This window comes from Thunnus maccoyii, chromosome 14, assembly GCF_910596095.1.
Source record: "Thunnus maccoyii chromosome 14, fThuMac1.1, whole genome shotgun sequence".
NCBI lineage: Eukaryota > Metazoa > Chordata > Actinopteri > Scombriformes > Scombridae > Thunnus > Thunnus maccoyii.
This window is the reverse complement of record NC_056546.1, coordinates 14,208,884-14,227,089: the sequence shown is the minus strand read 5'-3', so window position 1 is coordinate 14,227,089 and position 18,206 is coordinate 14,208,884. Positions and strand designations below refer to the sequence as shown.

General features: G+C 38.2%; 1 protein-coding gene across 13 annotated transcripts in view; it reads left to right on the top strand.

The window, feature by feature from the left end:
• Positions 1-18,206, top strand: part of LOC121911392 (protocadherin-15-like) — a 236,575-nt gene that overhangs the window by 144,065 nt on the left and 74,304 nt on the right. For all 13 annotated transcript variants that reach the window (XR_006099846.1, XR_006099847.1, XM_042432816.1 and 10 more), the window contains 6 exons: positions 542-676; positions 2,860-3,009; positions 7,030-7,223; positions 7,866-7,998; positions 9,262-9,341; positions 16,309-16,402. Coding sequence is in view for 11 of the 13 variants with exons in the window: in XM_042432816.1 (XP_042288750.1) it covers positions 542-676; positions 2,860-3,009; positions 7,030-7,223; positions 7,866-7,998; positions 9,262-9,341; positions 16,309-16,402 (786 nt within the window). In the remaining 2 variants the exon portion in view is untranslated. The remainder of the gene's footprint in view (positions 1-541; positions 677-2,859; positions 3,010-7,029; positions 7,224-7,865; positions 7,999-9,261; positions 9,342-16,308; positions 16,403-18,206) is intronic.

Below are 18,206 nucleotides of genomic sequence, written 5' to 3'. Positions count from 1 at the left end.
GAGGACTCATTGATGGATGTGAATCGAAGCAGACTACAGACAGCAAAGAACCAGAATGGACTTCAGGTTTATTTGTTAACACGGTCCTGCCACAGCAATGATGTGAGACTCCCAAAGATTACACATCTCTGGTACATTTTGTAGTGCTTTCAAGCTCATTTAGCATCTGGAGACCTTCAACAAAAGCTGCAAAACCGATATTCTTTAACACTTGCTTAATTCGCTCAATATTTTTTCCCAACATAGGAGCAGAGGTGATAATGGGTGTATGTTGTAGTCATTTCCTCTCTTCCTCCTTTTTATTGATACAATCATGTTAAAAAGACATTGGTTTCTGGTTCCATCCTCTGCTACTTCTCCAGTGTATTCTGAAGACAGATGAGAGACCTGCCAGCAGATTACTTTTTCAACTCTTTGGCAGATCAAAATGTACTGTTTGATAGGTTTTCTCAGCCCCACAGCTGCGGCCTTGGAAAATAATGATGAAACACTCATGTCGCCATGGTAACGTGTTTCTTTTTGTATATCTTTCTGTTGGAAGACGAAAGACCCCATGGTGAAGATTACCCTGGGTGACTACACCACGATCTTCGCCCTGACTCCTACTGGGATAATCCGCTACCTGAGGCTCCTCAAACCTGTGGACCGGGAGAAGCAGATGGCTTATACTTTCACGGTAGGCCTCAGACAGCTGTAGCTATCTGCAAGACATCGCTAGAGCCCTGTGACCTACATCTCCTATTCCGTGTATATTAATAGAAGTCACAGGTTAGCTCTATACTAAGACGTTCTTGCAGATGCAGAGCTGACCTGACACTTTTAGAGCAATATGACCTTTATCAGTGGACAAATAGCAGTGAAATGTCTGTTCACTTGAATTTACAAATTTCCATCCGAAGGCACATCAGTTCTTTTATAGTTTTGTATGTTCACTTGATACAAACACAAGACTTTTATCTCCTGTTAATCTCAATATCATATAGTGTTATATACTGCAACTTAAGAAAACACAGGCAGACTGACGAATGTATTTTAAAGAAAATGTCCGCTTTACCAAAACTTGTTCTACACCTGCCAGAGGTATGACAGCGCCTTGGGAAATACAGTAGCTCCTTCCATCCAGGGTAATTCGTCTGGATTAGAGAGGATCAGCAAACAAACAATGAGCCTCCAGTGAGCTCTGCTGGAATAGATCCCTGGAGATGATGATTCAGTTCACTGTAGTTTGTAATGAAATACTGGGTTTGGTTGGGTTGGTAGAGCTGCTTTGGACATCAGCTTCAGCAGTTTATGAAGGTATGATGTGTTTGTTGAGTACATAATTTACCCTTTTTGTCCTGTGTGTGCACATGTTTGTTTGTTTGTTTGTTTGTTTATTTGCAACTTCCACTCATATTGGTCATGTCCAGTATAGTTTTTTTTTTGTTTTTTTTTCTGCAGTTTGGGTCATGAAGGAGCTCAAATGCTGTTGCTGCTTTCACAACCTGCCATTATATCTAAATCTTATATACAACTAGTTCTCTACCTGAGCATATGAGTCCAATAAATGAGTCAGAGAATTTTCTTCAACTCTAAAATGAGCCAAATTGATCTGAAGGCCAAGCCACGGCACCTTGGACAAATAATCTTAATCGGCTGTGTTATCAGACATTGCAAGTGAGTGCAAGGCTGTCTGAGTTATTGCTAAAAGCTTGTTAACATAATGTTTACTTGATAACTGCATAGACGCTTTGAAGATTGTGCATTTGCTTTTATGGAGATGAGGTTATTTAACAGATTGTTATTGAGAGAAATCATGTATTTGCATAAATGCTAGCATCAAATCAATTTTATAATTACTCTGGGTATCCTGGACTTGAATGAGAATGAACACACAGATGCAATTTAGATAAATAGCCTTCAAAGATGATTTTTTTTTTTTTTAAATTTTGTTTCAGTTCTTACTGTTTGTGTTTGTGTGAGAGCAAGAGCGAGAGGAAGAGAGGGATGAGGAGGCAGGCGTGACATTGTTTACATCCATGTTGTGTACAGGATGTGTGTTTTTTGCAAAGACGTGTCAGTACTTGCATATGTGTATAAGCATGGATTGCATATACATACAGTTGTGATGACTCAGTAAATCCAAATCCGTTTTCCCCCTTGGGCTCCGAGATATTGTCTGGCATCTCTCTCCTGTGGCTGGCTGGAGAACAGAAACACTGTTTGATGGGAGAGAAAAGAGCTGCTGCCATATATGATATTATGTGTTTGTGTCCAATACCTTCACTGCGAATGTTTAGTTGCTACTAAAGTCACCCTTCTGATGTACAGTATAACCAGCAATTCGTGTCATTTCCATTTCAGTACTGAGTGCAAATTTAGGGGGAAAAGCAATTTCTCCCACAGAAACATGTATTGCGTGTTGCTGCCACTGTTGTTGTTTAGATCTCCTTTCTCCTGCACTTGATTTGTAGTTCTGCTCAGTCCATTTTCTTTCTCCCTTGCCAAGTACTAGAGATCAGAGCTGCCAGGGACACATAAACATGTAGTTTGCTCAGTTTGCAAACAGTCCTTTAGGCAAGCTTCATACAGGCTCTCTCTTCTCCTCTCTTTAAAGGCTTCTTTAATGTTAAGGGAATGAAAAATGAACATACTGTATGCAAAGGCAGAGTGTAAGTGACTTTATTGTGGGCTTTCTGAAGTAGAAAGGTAGCAGACACAAGTTGATGTTTCACACATTCTCTAATCAAAGCAAAACAATTTTGAAAGCATAAGCTTAAATGAAACATCAGTTCTCTGTGATTTATTTCAACTAAAGGACTGTTTTCTTGTCTTCAGTTTCTAAAGCCACAATTGTATCTCTCTTTCTTGTGCTTACAGATGGTGGCATCAGATGGCGTCCAGCAGAGTAGCCCAGTAACTGTCAACATTTTGGTCATTGATGCCAATGACAATACGCCCACGTTCACAGAGGTCTCCTACAGCGTTGAAGTCTTCACAGACATGCAGCCAGGGGAGACAGTACTACAGGTAATCAATTCAACAATCGTTCTCTTGCCTTTCTCCCTCTCTTTTGGTGTCTTACTGTGGCACTCTGCTTTACGCCTCCGTCTTTGTCCCCATCACACAGAATCTCTCTCACACACAAGTTCTTTCATGCTCACAGCAAATAACCACAACAATTCAGCGCATTGTGTTGACAGGCAAACCCCTGGAACAGTTCCCTTCCTCTCATCTGCAGTCATGACAGACAAGTCAGAGAGAATGTTTCACTCCATCTTCAGTACACAGTTCTAGGAAATCTTTTACCCAGCAAATCAGCTGCTTTCTTTTGACTGAAGTGAATTCAATTTGATGGGCATTAAAGATGACCATTTATCAATCTTTACATTTGCATAAAAAGAATTCGAGTGTTTAAACACAGGATTTTGTTTTCTTTATGTTATTCTACTTTAATTAGTTTTTAGGATTATGCACATTATTTACTTGAACAATGGCTTTAAAGGTTATGGTTTTATTTTTTCTGTCCTACATGCACATATACAGTAAACATGCTAATGCCAACAAAAAGCAAGCATCCATGCACAACTACAGGACATGTGTAAGGACATGCTCAGGCATATATGCATGCACACACAGTCTTCAAAATGTAAATCCATAAACCCATTATGCTATGTCCTATTAATGTCCAGAGTTCCATCATTTCATTGTCTCTCATTTGGTAGTCGGACCATGATCTTTCATCTTTCAGTTGATCTGTCCTCTCAGCACAGCCTCTCCGAAAAAAATGTCAGGCACTGAAAAGGTCAAGTTTAATCTGCCTTAAAAACCAGCCGTTTCGCCCTCCCTGAAATGAGGCCAGGGGTCACAAAGTGTCTGGTATCACCGCTTAACTGATTTTTATAAGCCGTTTATGAGAGCCACAGGCCCCCAGAGGATGCTGCTGCTTATTTGATGCTACAGCTTTTACTCCAACGTTAGGAGCATGAAAAAAGAGGTTTGGGGAGCTTGTCTGTAAAGATTCTCAGTCAGCCAGGTCATGGTTATCCAAGGAGGGTTGAATTGAGGCCAACTGGACTTAGTTGTAGCTACATGAAGACATTTCGCCTCTCATCCAAAGGGCTTCTTCATATCTAACTGACTGGCGGGGAGTCCCAGGTATTTAACCACTGTGGGGTTGTTATCAAGGTTGGTTTGTTAGTGCTCCCAGCTGTTGTTATGACAGTTGTTAGAGTTGTTAGTCACCTGAGGCTGAGTGTAAACGACAGTCGTTGGAGTTGTCACATGAGGCCAAATGCGAATGGTTGTAAAGTCTCTTGGGAAGGGGTGAAAGGACAGCATTACAGGTGGGGGATGACCTTGATAATGACTCCACAGAGGGTGAATACCTGGGACTCCCCACCAGTCAGTTAGAAATGAAGAAGTCCCTTGGATGAGAGGTGAAATGTCTTCCAGTAGCTACAACCAAGTCCAGTTGCCCTCGATTCAACCCTCCTTGTATGTCTGGGTAGCTTGGATTAAAGTTTCAGCGCCCTAAAGATATGAAGCCAACTACAGCATGAGGGCTCATAATTACAAGCAGCAGGATGCCCTAAATAATTGGTTTGAAGGGAATGGTTGCTGCTTAATACAGACAACAGAGCATGCAGGAAAAACTTTATATATATACTCTGCTTACTTCCCAGACAATATTATTCGGCAGCTGTCTTTCCATGATTTTGTAATCCGTCTCATTTAAAAAATAGCATGTAATTAATTCCATCCAATCAAAATTTTATCAATCATTAATCTCACCAAACTGCAATCACTAGGAGTGAGGATATTACAGCCATTAGAAAAAGTCTGGCAGATTGTAACATCTGCAGCATGTATACTTTCAGCTAAATGCCAACTATTTGTTCCTATCTATACATGGAGCACAGGTCATGTATCCATTAGATGATAATGGGTGACCAAAATGGATTCTAGGTTGGCAACTTCAGTCAATTGCAACCCCCTTTTGAGAAATATTTACTGATTGAATGAATGAATGAATGAATTTATTTGATGATTTAAAAAGCACATATAACACTGCACTGCAGTTATTACATACACCAAAAATCACTGAGGATGAAAACACAATAAAGCCCAAGGGCTTATTTCCACTGTGGTCCTCTAGTATAACATTTAACACACCACAAGATAAAAGCAAAACAACAACAAGCAGGGTAGCCATGTCAACATGCTCAGGTTTTCTTGGTCATAAAAAGTTAGAATTAAAATTGAATATGCTTCATGGTACTTTGTAACCATTTCTTTAAGGCCAGTTTAAACGAGTGAAACACTCAATTTCAGATTTGTGGGCAGATAATTCCAATGTACTGCTGCACTGTAGAGAAATGTGTTTTTGCCTATTAGACTATTGAATCAAAAAGGTATGAAGTCTGTCGAGCTACCTCTTGTAAAGTAGCTAGAAATAATTAAGTACTTTTGTACCATATTTTTAACAACTTTGTAGGTGAGCAGCATCTTAATATAAATGGTTGTTTTTTTTCCACCATCAACCAGTTAAGCTTTTTAAAATATGCAGAATGAAGATATGTACATGGATGGACTTTAAATATAACACTTATCAATTTATTTTGAGCCTTTTGTAGTTTTTTTTGATGTGTTGTGATAATCCGGTGTACCAGGAGACGGTAGCGTAATCAAAATCACTTTGAACTAGAGCTCTAGCTAGTGTGTGAAGAATTGAGCTGTCCAGAAAGTTGGTTTTATGGTTAAAAACTGAATTATTTGATTTATCTTGGTGAAGGTTTTTAAAGAAATATTTTGGCCTGATAAAAACCTGTCTGAAATGCAGCCAAGATTAATTACATTGTCTTTGTCATTTATATGGAACTCTTTAACTTCGACCTTAAAACCTGGTGACCTTGCTCATTTTATTTTAGAACCAAAAATAATGGCTTCAGTTTTTCCAAAGTGCAGGGATAATCTATTATCTGATAGCCATCTACTTACATTTTGAAGTTCCTCACTGAGTGTTCTCAACCACTGTTTTATCTTTATATGCTACCAATGAAACAGAATCGTTAGCATATAAAAAAAAGATTGCATGAGGCGGTTGCTCTTAAGTCATTTATATATAATAAAAAGAATAGAGGACCCAGGATACTACTCTGTGGCACCCCACATCCCATGATTCTTGACTCCCTAAATGGTCCCATTAATGTTAATCATTTGAATACAACTTGATAGGTATGACTGGATCCAATTCAGGGTCAGCCCTCTGAAACCCATGACTCTTAATTCCATTAACAAAATGCTTTTATCTACTGTATCAAATGCTTTCTGCAAATCCCGCTTGGCCATACCAAGATTTCCCTCCATCCATTAATCTTCGAATAATCTGTTAGGTTCCTCTTCCTGCATAATTCTTTCAAATATCTTTGAAAGAGCACTTAGAATGGATACTGGTCTGTAGTTGCTTGGGGCACATTTGCTTCCTTTTTTATGTGGTGGTATTACTCTTGCCATTTTTAGCTCATCTGGAACTTTACTTGACTAAATAGACATATTATATGAGCAATAAGAGGAGTGATCACTTCTGCAGCATCTCTAAGAAATGCTGCAGGAGGACTGAAAAGGATTCAATTCACTTGGCATTCCAAAAACAACAGCATCAGAAACCTTGAAGAAAACTTAGAGTTAGGCTCGATTCCCTTTTGTGTAAAAAAAAATCTATTATGTGTTTTTCACCATATATACCTGAAAGCTGTGGAAATTTATCAACCATTTTTTTAGAAATTGTAGTAAAAGGTGAATTCAAGTGTTCAGCCACTTCCTTATTGTCTGATATGCTATTTCCATCTATATCCAGATTCCCCTTGTAAATGCTGCCATTTACAACACAGTAATCCAGTAGAGACCTAATTTATTGATATATCTAAGTAACAATCCAGCTTACTACAATGCCAAATGGCTCATGCCAGCTTACACATAGCTAAACAATTACAATATAAAAATATGAAGGTATTATTTCTATAATATGTCTCTTTCTCTCCCTCCCAGTTAAATGCAGCCGATGCTGATGAGGGACTGAATGGTCTGGTGACCTATGAGATACTGGCTGGTACCCAGGGACATTTCATTATCAGTAATCGCACAGGACGCATCACTGTGGCACCTGGTGTCACTTTAACTGTGGGGCGATCTTATGCACTGACTGTCAAGGCCTCTGACAATGCACCAGAGACTCAGAGAAGGTACAGCAACCTCACACCCACACTATCTGTCCTTTTATTTGTGATTTCTTTGCACATGAAAAGGTTTCTGCATTGGTAGAATGAAGAGTTTATTATTTAATTATGATTAATGTGATGTGGATTTCATTACTTTTTTATGCTTATGGTTCTTCACAAGTTAGCTTCTGAATGACATAGAAAGTCCTCTCTGGGTTGAATTGTGGAAAAATAACATTTGTGACAAGCTGTTTTGAGTCAAACAACAGATGGTCTTGTTCAATCAATCTAACACTGTAGAGACTAGATGTTTCATACGTTGTGTCCTCTTTCTTTTATGATAAAAAGCAAAGAATGGTTTTCATGCGCTGCAAAATCAAATAATTTCAGATCTCAGTTCTAAGCACAAGGAATTATAGTCGGTGGCCTCTGTGATAGGTGGCCTCTTTGATTTCAGACAAAGATCCGACTTAAAACAAATTCAAAACCTGTTGATTTTTTTCTTTTCACTCCTTCATAACTCCGCACAAGAGAATGTGGATATATACTGTATATTATGAACCTTTTTCACCATGCTGTAGACAAGGCACTTCAGTATGGCTCAACAGATTGTCAAGGAGAAAGTGATGTAGTCAGTGGGCTGATGCATGCCTTTCCTTCTGCCAGGAGCTCCATCACTACAGTCTACATTGAGGTTTTGCCACCCAACAATCAGAGCCCCCCACGCTTCCCACTCTTCACCTACAGCCTGGAAGTCAGCGAGGCCATGAGGATAGGAGCTATTCTGCTCAATCTGCAGGTGAGTCACTAACCCACAAATACATACACACTCACGCAAGGCACATTAAAGTAAGAAAATGTGGAATTAAATGAGGTATTCATTATGATGCTATGGTTTTTATCCTGATGAAAAATTTAGCACATCATTAAGTTGTCCAAATTATTATTAAAGTTTGTATTATTTGCAGATGATACCAATATATTTTGCTCTGGGAAAAACATGAAACAGCTTTTGGAAGTAATCAAAAGAGAAATGAAAACTTTAAAGAAACGGCTTGACATTAATAAATGATCATTAAATTTAAATAAAACTAAATCCATTGTGTTTGGTAATTGTAACATCAGCTCTATTAAAATCATGATCAATGTTGATAAAATTGAGAGAGTGTATGAGAACAAATTCTTCGGAGTGATAATAGATCGTAAACTCTGTTGCAAACCACACATAAATCATGTTAAATTAAAAATGTGAAAATTCATTGCATTATTGTATAAAACTAAAGATATCCCCATACCTGTGTGGAGATATGGGGAAATGCATATAAAACCAACATAAAACCAATTTTCATACTACAGAAGAGAGCTACAAGAATTATACATCAAAGGGATAATTATGAACCAACCAGCACACTATTTATTAACTCTCATGCTTTAAAAGTCAGTAATCTGGTTGACTGTAAAACTGCACAAAAAATGTACAAAGTAGAAAATAACTTACTTCTTGACTGTCTATAAAACATTAGAGAGGCAGTATGGACTTAGGGGAATATTTATGTTTAAAAAACAAACAAGGGCTAGGACAAATATAAATAATAGATGTGTAACTGCTAAAGGGTTTAATTTATGGAATAACTGTGACAGGGAATTAAAAATGTTTAGTACACTTTGTACATTAAAAAAACAAATATAAAACTTAGTGGTGAATGAAATGTTTGAATTTGTATTTTGAGACTATTGTTTTGTATTTGAGGTTTAAAGGGTAGGCATAATAATTCTTTATCATTTATCTATGTTTATCTGCATTTTGAAACACTGTTAAAATAAGGACCAAATAAAAAGTTTAATAAAATAATTAAAAATTAGGTAAGTTTAGGTATAATGTAATTTCAGTTAACACAATTAACACATTTTTTCCTTTTTTCTCAAATTTCACTCTTCAGCATACAATATGCTCACTTTCACTCATTGTTGCTCAATTGTTTTATCTCTTAGCTTTCAACTTTAATGGTACAAGGTGACCTTCAAGCCCTGTTTTTTTATTTATTTTTTTTGCTCCCTCCAGGCCACAGACAGAGAAAACGACCCGATCACATACCGCATTGAGAGTGGGGATTCCCAGAAGGTCTTCAACCTCTCTGAAACGTAAGTCCAGATATTTCTCAAATACAGACGAGCCCCATAAGGTATTCCCACCACAACCTATTTCAGATGGCACTATGGCTGCATAGATGGATGGATGAATGAAAAGATGGAAAGGCTATTAAATTATTAATCAGCAGCATTTTGCTCATAAGAGTTTGCATGTTGTCACCAAGTCTGCATTGGTTCCCTCTAGGTTCTGTGGTTTCCTGTACATGACTCTTGACTCTTAATGTGAATGTGTTTATCGTCTATACGTGGTGTCTCCCACCTCTCACCCAGTGCATGCTGAACAGGATGAAAGGGTATGGGAAACGGATGGATGCACATAAAATGCATCTTTGCTAGATCACAGAAACTAACCAGCCCCTGGCAAATTATTATATTTCTGCAAGGGCACTCTTCAAACGCAGACATCGGTTTGAAAGTTGTTGAGGTTTTTGGGCTACAACACAAAGCTCCTGTGTATAGTGGCTGGATTATCAAAAAGCTCCATCTATGGTATGATCTAAGTGACAAAAAAACAAAACTTGGCTGTAAAAGTCTTCGATATGTTTTGGTGACTCATGCTGATTTCCATAGTGCTACACATGGACAAACGGCAATAATATGTTGAAACACTGTATTTTTTCCTTCACTGTGATAATCAAGGAAGAGGCCCTTCAAAACAAAAAGGGTCTGGATATCAGCATTAGCTTCCCTCTGACAATACAGACTGCCAGAGCGAGTGATGATGATGGGGAAGAAGGAAGGGGAGGAGAGGGGATGTGCAAATTGGATGGTAGAGAGTAGATGCCGACTTGTCAATTATTGGTTTGGACTGATTTATCAGTCAGTATTTGACTTTGTCTTATGAACATTGATACAGGCTATCGGCACCATCAAGAATTCCAGTGGATCAAGTTGGAAAAAAACCCCACACGATTTTACTTATTTACACTCACTGGCTGCCTTGGGCTCTTGTCAAGTTAATTTTATTTGTAAAGCCCAAAATCACAAATTTGCCTCAAAGGGCTTCGCATTTTTTGCAAAATAAGACATCCACAATTCTTAAACACATTTCAAATAACCCCCAAAAAACCCTTTAAATGTAAATAACAGAAGAGACCTCAGGAAAAGCAACAGGGGAAGGATTCCTCTTTGATGATGGACAGAGTTGTAAAAGATGTTGGATGTACAGAGTAGACAAACAATTATAGTAAAATAACACGATGGAGAAACAGAATGACAATATTACTATGGGTAAATAGAGTGCAAACATACTGTATATGACAAATATGAACAACTTCCAGCTGTTGTCAAAGACTGGCTATACTGGCTTAGACAAATACATGAAACCAAGATGCTTCAATCTCTATTTTTTATGCTTTAATTAACTGTTACTGTGTGGGTAAATGTATTGCATTTACCACACTAATATATATTACCCAGTTGTATGATGAGGTGAAAAAGACATATACAGTTAATAGTCTGCTATAGCCTGCTATGTAAGCAGAAAGAAAACAATGAGAGAAGCTGGGTCAAGCTGGGGCAATTTAGTCAGAGCTATCAGAAACTGACAAGTAGAGCTGACATGTAACCCAGCAGAACTCTGTGGAAATTATCACACAGAATAAAACTTTACTTGGTGGCAGGAGTTCAGTTCCACCCAGACCTTCTCTCTTTTCTCTCTCCAGCTCTTTCCCCTTGTCAGCTTGCTGTCTAAGAAAAGACAGTGCATGAAACCCCAAATATTTCTTGGGAGAGAAAAGGAACACACACATCACCATGTCGCCTTACTCTACCACTCAAAATCAACATCAGCATTTGAAAAACCCACCTCACTCAACTAAAAGTAGGGAGCAAGAAAAAAGGCATCAAATATTAAAGCGGTCAGTGCTTTTTACCATCCCTTTTAAATAAGGAATAAATATGGAGGGCGAGACGTGGGGAGACTGAAAATGCAGGACCCTGCCAGACACGTTTCTCGCTAATTGATTAAAGCCTCTTTTGTCTGCATCCTCAGTCTCCCAGCTATGCAAAGACAAGCTGTGTTGCAGCACTGTATCCCTGCCTTTTGTTTATTCATAAACTGCTCCACTATGTTAAAATTGTTTGTTTTATGGAGGGAAACTTTACAGTATCATGGTAGTAACAGTATCAGAATACACAGGATACTATCACAATAATGAGAGAATGTTATTGTTGTCACCACTGTGATCTCTTAAACCAAACATGACAGAAATCATGTTGAGATAAATACATGCATTCTCCTTCAGTACATTCACTGTGTGTCAGAGATATTACAATCACATCACGAGCTCTCAGCAACCTAGCAATATAATAACTTCAAGCAGGTGCTGATATGGCACATGATGAATCAAAGAATGATTAGCTGGTACGCTTGATGATTGTGCAATATGCAGAGCCCTTCTTCACAATCTCATTTTTCTACCCTTCAGAACACCGATGTGATTCTGTGAAGAGATTTTGCATTGCTGCATGTTCAGATTCAGACTACATATGGGGCTGGTTCAATCCAGCTATGATGAATAATGAGCTCTCTAGTCTATAACTCCCTCTAAATGGGGCAGGTTCCCCTAAGGGAGGTGGAAATGCTTCAGATTCACTCACCATTACGGTAGCGAGCAGGACACACCACTGAAGCAGTTCCTCTGGGTATGTCAAGCGCCAGCTGCTATACAGTTAGCATTCACTAATGACATGCTAACTTGCAGAGGCAGGATCACAGTTTAATACATCATAAGCAAGTTTCAAGTATTTTTAGTGAAGTCCCATGTAAGTAGGGACTGATGAGCTAAAACATGTCACATATTACAGTAAAGTTGAATATTATTGCCAGTGTTGGTTTGGAACAAAAATATATTTGGTCCAAAAAAAAAAAAAAGTTCCAAGATATAAGCAAGTACAAATATATGGTATGATATGCTGAAGGTCATTTGACCTATCTTTAACTTGAGCCCTAACCATCTTATAGTATATTGGCTGGTAATAGCTTTTGACAGATATATTGGCTTCGGCTGATATTATGTCAGTACAGAAATGCCATAGATTTGTTTGAGGCAAGAAACAGTCTCTCTCTGCATAGTTAAGTCCACCAGAGAGAGATGATTTAAACTGTGAAATATCCCACTCAGTACATATTGTATATTGATCCAAATTATTGAAAGACTAATTTAAGGGAACCATGAAACTTGAACTATGGCCAATATTTCTCAAATCTCAAATATAGATACATAAACTCTCAAATATCAATAACAGAACAGCTACAATTTGAACTTTATTTACAGTTTTTAATTGTGTATGGAGTTTAACATTGCAGCATGCCAAGTCTAAATCAGACTGCAGATCTTGCTGCTTTTCCTTTTTTTTATTGATGACAGCATCACTTTTCAAGCCAAAGGGTTTTTTTTTTTTTGTAGCATCTCAAAGTCACAAAAACCTAACCTAGTAGCTGTGCCAACTTTGATGCTTCAGTTTTTCCAGTGCGTCATTGTGGCCCCGTGTTTCAGTTGGCAGCCATTGTTTTGCCTGAAAGTGAAATTGAAACTGGAAATGACAAAGGGTTCAGAAGAAGGTACACTTTTTACTTCATGGAGAAACCAAACACCAAGCTGTCGGGCAGTGTCAGATATAAATAAATACACTCAATACAAGTGTTTTATATGATACAGTTCAAGTAAAAATCCATGTCACAAAGATGTCAAGAAACAACAAAGTTCATCTTATCTTAAATGAGAGTTTTTCTATTTAAGTCTATTTACGTTATTCTTTAAAGTCTGAAGTCTACACATCTGTAATGTAAGTCTGGTTGAAGTCAAAATGTAGTCAAACATTCGTGCCAGCTGCAAAAAAACATCCTGTACATCAAGTCCAATTTACCAAATGGAGACATGATCTGAGCAAAATGAAAGATCAGCCGTTCGTGTTATCAGGATGGATAGTCTCCAACCCACACCATTGTTACACTAGACAGTGCTGTTAACAAGATGCTGTCTGCCTGAAAACATCTTTTCATTTGTGGTGGCTGGAGAGAGGAGGCAGGACACTATGAACCTCTCAGACCCCGTCGCTCAAGTGTAGTTCGGCACTACAGCCGTAGTAAGGAGTGAACTCCCCACCAAATGGCATTAATCACTCTAATCTTTGTCATCATCATCATCAAGATCATCATCATTATCACAGTAATTATGACAATTATCACAACATATCCTCATTATCATATTCACATCCAGTGCTTCCTGTACCTTCAGGTTCATTGAGCACAGAGAGGCTTTTTTTCTAATCTCATGCTGAAGTATAAATAAGCATGAGGACAGCAGCCAGTGAAGGGTGAAATGCTGCATTTTTATAGTGTTTCTAGAAAGTTGTTTTTGCCCTCTTGAACCGCCAATCATCAGATGTAGTGGAAGCAAAGCAATGTGTTCACCATAACTTTAAGCAAGTGGTCTTAGGTCTAGCATGCAAAACTTGCTCTCTGTCCCACGCACCCACCTTTTGAGGCAGTGGTGATCAAGCTTTTGAGGCTGCTGTGATGCTCTGCCTGCACCTTTTAAGGTCTCCTGTTTCTGTTTATTCATTTAAAAAGCAGCCAAAAACACACCTGGTTATACAGGCGTTTGAGTAACCTGTAAGAAGTTGGCATTTTATGTTTCTATGTTTTTTACTGTGTATTTTTATTACACATTGTGTATTTCTTTATTTCTGTGTATTTCTTTGTAGCATCATGCGAAAGCGCTATACAAAATAAATTTTACTTACTTACTTAATTAAAGAAACAGACAATGTTAATAGAAATTTTAGTAATTTGCCTGTCAGATTTTAAGATGAGGCTCTATAGTTTGATGTTATGGGCCAGAGAGGTAGGAAGGAAGTAGCGGTCAGGTTCTGCTTGGGCTGTTTGTCCACGGGAGCTTTAAATTAGAAATGTGAAGGAGCAGGGGGGGACAGCAGGGAATTGCGACGGGCATTAATCTAGCAGTGCGTTCAGATGCATTCGTCTTTCCTTCTGTTTGCGGTCCTGGCAGAGCCTCTCCTGAGTGCGGCAGTGAAATTGTTTTGTGCATGCTGCGTTTGTGTGTGTGTGTTTGTGTGTGTCTGCGCTTGCACCCACGTGTCTTGTGTGCCTGTGTGTGCAAACAAAGATAATTCAGCGTTCTGCTTGGGAATGCATCCACACTTTGTGTTTGGAATGCCAGAGTGCTAAATTATACCTTGTGAATGAGCAGGAGGGCTGCTGTGTCTGCCGCAGTCATTGGAAAGAAAACATGAATCTCTCTTTCTTTCCTTTTTTTTTTTTTTTGCTTTTTTAAAAAGGCTTTATTAATTTTTAACAGGTTCACAATTTACAAAACAAAAACGCATACATAGGGCACAAATCACAAATACAAAGAATAAAGTGCAGAGGGTTCAGTGACTTCAGGTCAGTCTGGAACCTCCTCCTCAAATCAAAGATCCAGCGTGTGCCAAGGGAAGTTTTGATTTTTATCGAAAGTTCTCCTCCTTCTAAGGTCAGCAAGCTGTGTTTAATGACCATATCGCTGTCAATCACAGTCTGTTTGACCATGGCACATCTGGTTTTCCACAGTTTGACACACACCATACTGATGATCAGTTGGAACAGTTCTTTTTATTTGGAAGGCCTTTTTTCTTCCAGCAGACAATACATGACAGAGTTATAGTGTAGGTTAAATACCAGTCCAAGACCTTGCAGACCAGACCAGACTGTAACAGTCCATCAAGAGGTGTTGCTGTGTTTCATCTTCATTATAATAAATCATGCAACATTCTCGTGCTGTTACATAACAACTCCACAAAACAACAGGAAGTCTGTTAACAGAAATAAGCCACTGAACATCTCTAATGCTCTCTGATAGATTTTTAATTTTTTTAATTTTTTATCGCCTCAGTGCCAGTGCTATCAGTTTTTATATTTAATTAACCCACTATATTTAATATCATTAATCTTTTTAAAGATCATTTGACTTGGTAGACCATTCCAATCTATCTGTAAATGGTGGTGTTGTGTAATAAAATCTCCATATATTAGTTTGTACTCAGGACCATGTCTGGCTCTCCCCTTTCTCCACATGGAAAGATCTCCAACCTGGAGAACATTTCTGGAGATGGCGGCAGAAGCATTTTTAACAAAAGCTATTTTTAATCCGATACCAAACCTTATCGCACCCAACCCTCCTATATCCCTTGCTTTTATATTATAGCTCTTGTTTGATAACTTCCCTGGTTGTTCCTCAAATTAAATTAACACACTGTTTGTTTATTTTTGTTATGATTTTGTTGGCTGGATGTTAACCAGAAAGAGGAGTTTGGACAGGATGAAGGTTTTGACTATATTTATTCTTGATCTGTAATTACTATCTTTGTTTTCCAATTTCTGTACCTGATCTTTAATTTCACGCATTTTTCTTTCTCCCAGTTTCTTTCACCACAGTCTCTGTTACAGATGGTCAGACCAAGTATTTTAATTTCTTGTTTGATTTGATTGTTCATATTTTGTCTGTCGCTCTGTCCACCAATCCAACTCCTTCTGTTTTGGCATGCTTTAGTTTTGCTTTCTGTCTGTAGGCCATGTGCTTTGGGAGTCAGATGTGGGCTGCAAAAAAAAGAAAGACAGAGTTGGAGTATTTAAGAGCCCACCTGCTCTTGGCTCTAAACTCATCCTCTTCTATCAGCAACCATGTTTTATAAATCTGTCTGATTTGGAATAAACTCTGAAATGCAGCCTTCTCCATCACCTTCTGCAATGAAGTATTCAAAAGTATTGAACAAATCTCTGTAAATGAATGCTCTTTCTTCATATGACACAAACAAGAACTGCAGGAACATTTCTAAACAAAGACCCACATTGAGTTCTTCTATTGTGAGGTGCTTGTGTTAATTCAAATGAGTTGCACTATCTATGTTTATGTGTAATAGTAATACAAGTGTCCTCTCTGACCCCTCTCTACAGGATTGGCCTTCTACTTCTGGGGAAGCCTCTGGATAGAGAGACCACTGATCAGTACCGTCTGATTGTCACAGCCTCTGATGGCAACCCTGGAGGGGTGAGGCATAACCCTCTTTATTAAACTATTGGCCTGATTCCTCAGGGTCAACAATCCTCAAACATTTTGAACACATTAAGCTCAAATAAGATCTTTCATACAAGCTTATTAGCTCTGAAATTTGGCTCACTGAACCAAAGTGGTTCATTAGCATGGAAAATCTAATGCATTTGAACGCATAGAGTTTAATACCCTTTGACTTTATCACAGATTCATAAAATCTGTGGTTGTACTAGGAGTCAGCCCCACTTCTTCATGCCAAACCAATGCACCAGAATAAATAGGGCTGCTTGCTCATTAAAGCCCATATGCTGTATACAGAGATTATAGTTTTGTGACTTGGATAACCTATTGAGTTCTATAGTGGGTGTTCTTTTCAGTAGATTTTATCAATCAGTGAAGGAGACTGCTGTGAGTGCAATTTTAAAAGGGTTAGAGGTGGGGTTTTTTTTCCCACAGCACAAATGTGTTCATTGGGAGTCAGGTCAGGCCTGTTAGTCAGTTCCCCTCATTCACACCCTGACTCAACAGGTGTTCAGTTTTGCAATTACTAGGGCTATGGGGAATTACCAACCTACAATGCAGTAACACAGTGTTTTTACTGGCAAATGCTAACTTACTGTACAACTATTTTTTTAAGTTTTAAGTTTTGAATTCATTTAGTTTAAGCATTGCTAAAATTATGTTTGCTAAGTGTTTCCTCCACTGTTTACACATGTTGTAAAAATCTGACAAGTGTTTTTTTTTTCTTGTGTGTACGTAGAGCTAGTTTGAGCTAGCGAAACATTTTTACCTTACAGATATTGAACAGTTAGTTATCCAAAGGGTCATAGCATCTGATGGAACATAATTTAGATAATATGCCGAGTTTTGGTTTTGCTTGTTTGGCTTTTATCATTATTTACTGATGAGCTAAAACATGATTTGGTATTATTTGGGAATTGAATGCCCTAATTAGATAGTTATAGTAGAGAAATGTCAGAAAATGAGTGAGAAAGAATAGGCAACAAATATCCTCAGCTGGACTCGAACAGGGGATGTTAAGGTTCATGGTTGGCATTTTAGCCTTAAGCTAATAGTTGTTAAGGCAGTATGGATGGGCAGCGTTCACTGAAATGGATCAGGAATAAGAGCAAGAGCAAATTTAGCACATGGATCTGGACGCAAACTAGTTGAAAGAGGCGCTAGTTTTGTATCTTGCTATTGAGTTTCCTTTTTTATCCACACACACACACATAGTAGTTTGGAGAGGACTGTTGCTGTTTCACATGGAACACTAATTTGTAAAAAAAAAAAACTACTCCAGTGATTTAATATTGCGCTTCCATAAGGTTAGATGACTCCGTAGAGACAGATTAAAAAAGAATGGATAAAATGGAAACAGCATAAGCCGAGATGACCTGACTTTTAGTTCCTAATATGGGTCAAGCTCCAAAAATACTGCATCCTACAGTTCTCCTAATGCAACTGATTGCATGTATTAATTAGACCCACCCTGTCTAGCAAATGCACAGATCTTTCAAACTCTACCACAGGCTTTGTAACACAGGCTTTCTGTTTTTAATTTGTAGTTTCCAGGTTGAGAGAACTCTGATGAAATTACTTTACATCATCACAGTTATTTGCTCAGACTTTAAAAACCTCCTCCAGAGCTACAGGAGAACAACAGTTTTCATAGGCTGAATAGTACTAACCATGACCCCTCAAAAGGCACAGTCATCACAAGCATTTGTGACATTTGAGCGTTTATACTCCCTGAGCTGTCTTTGTAACTTAGCTAAGAGAAAAAGACACTATGACTGAA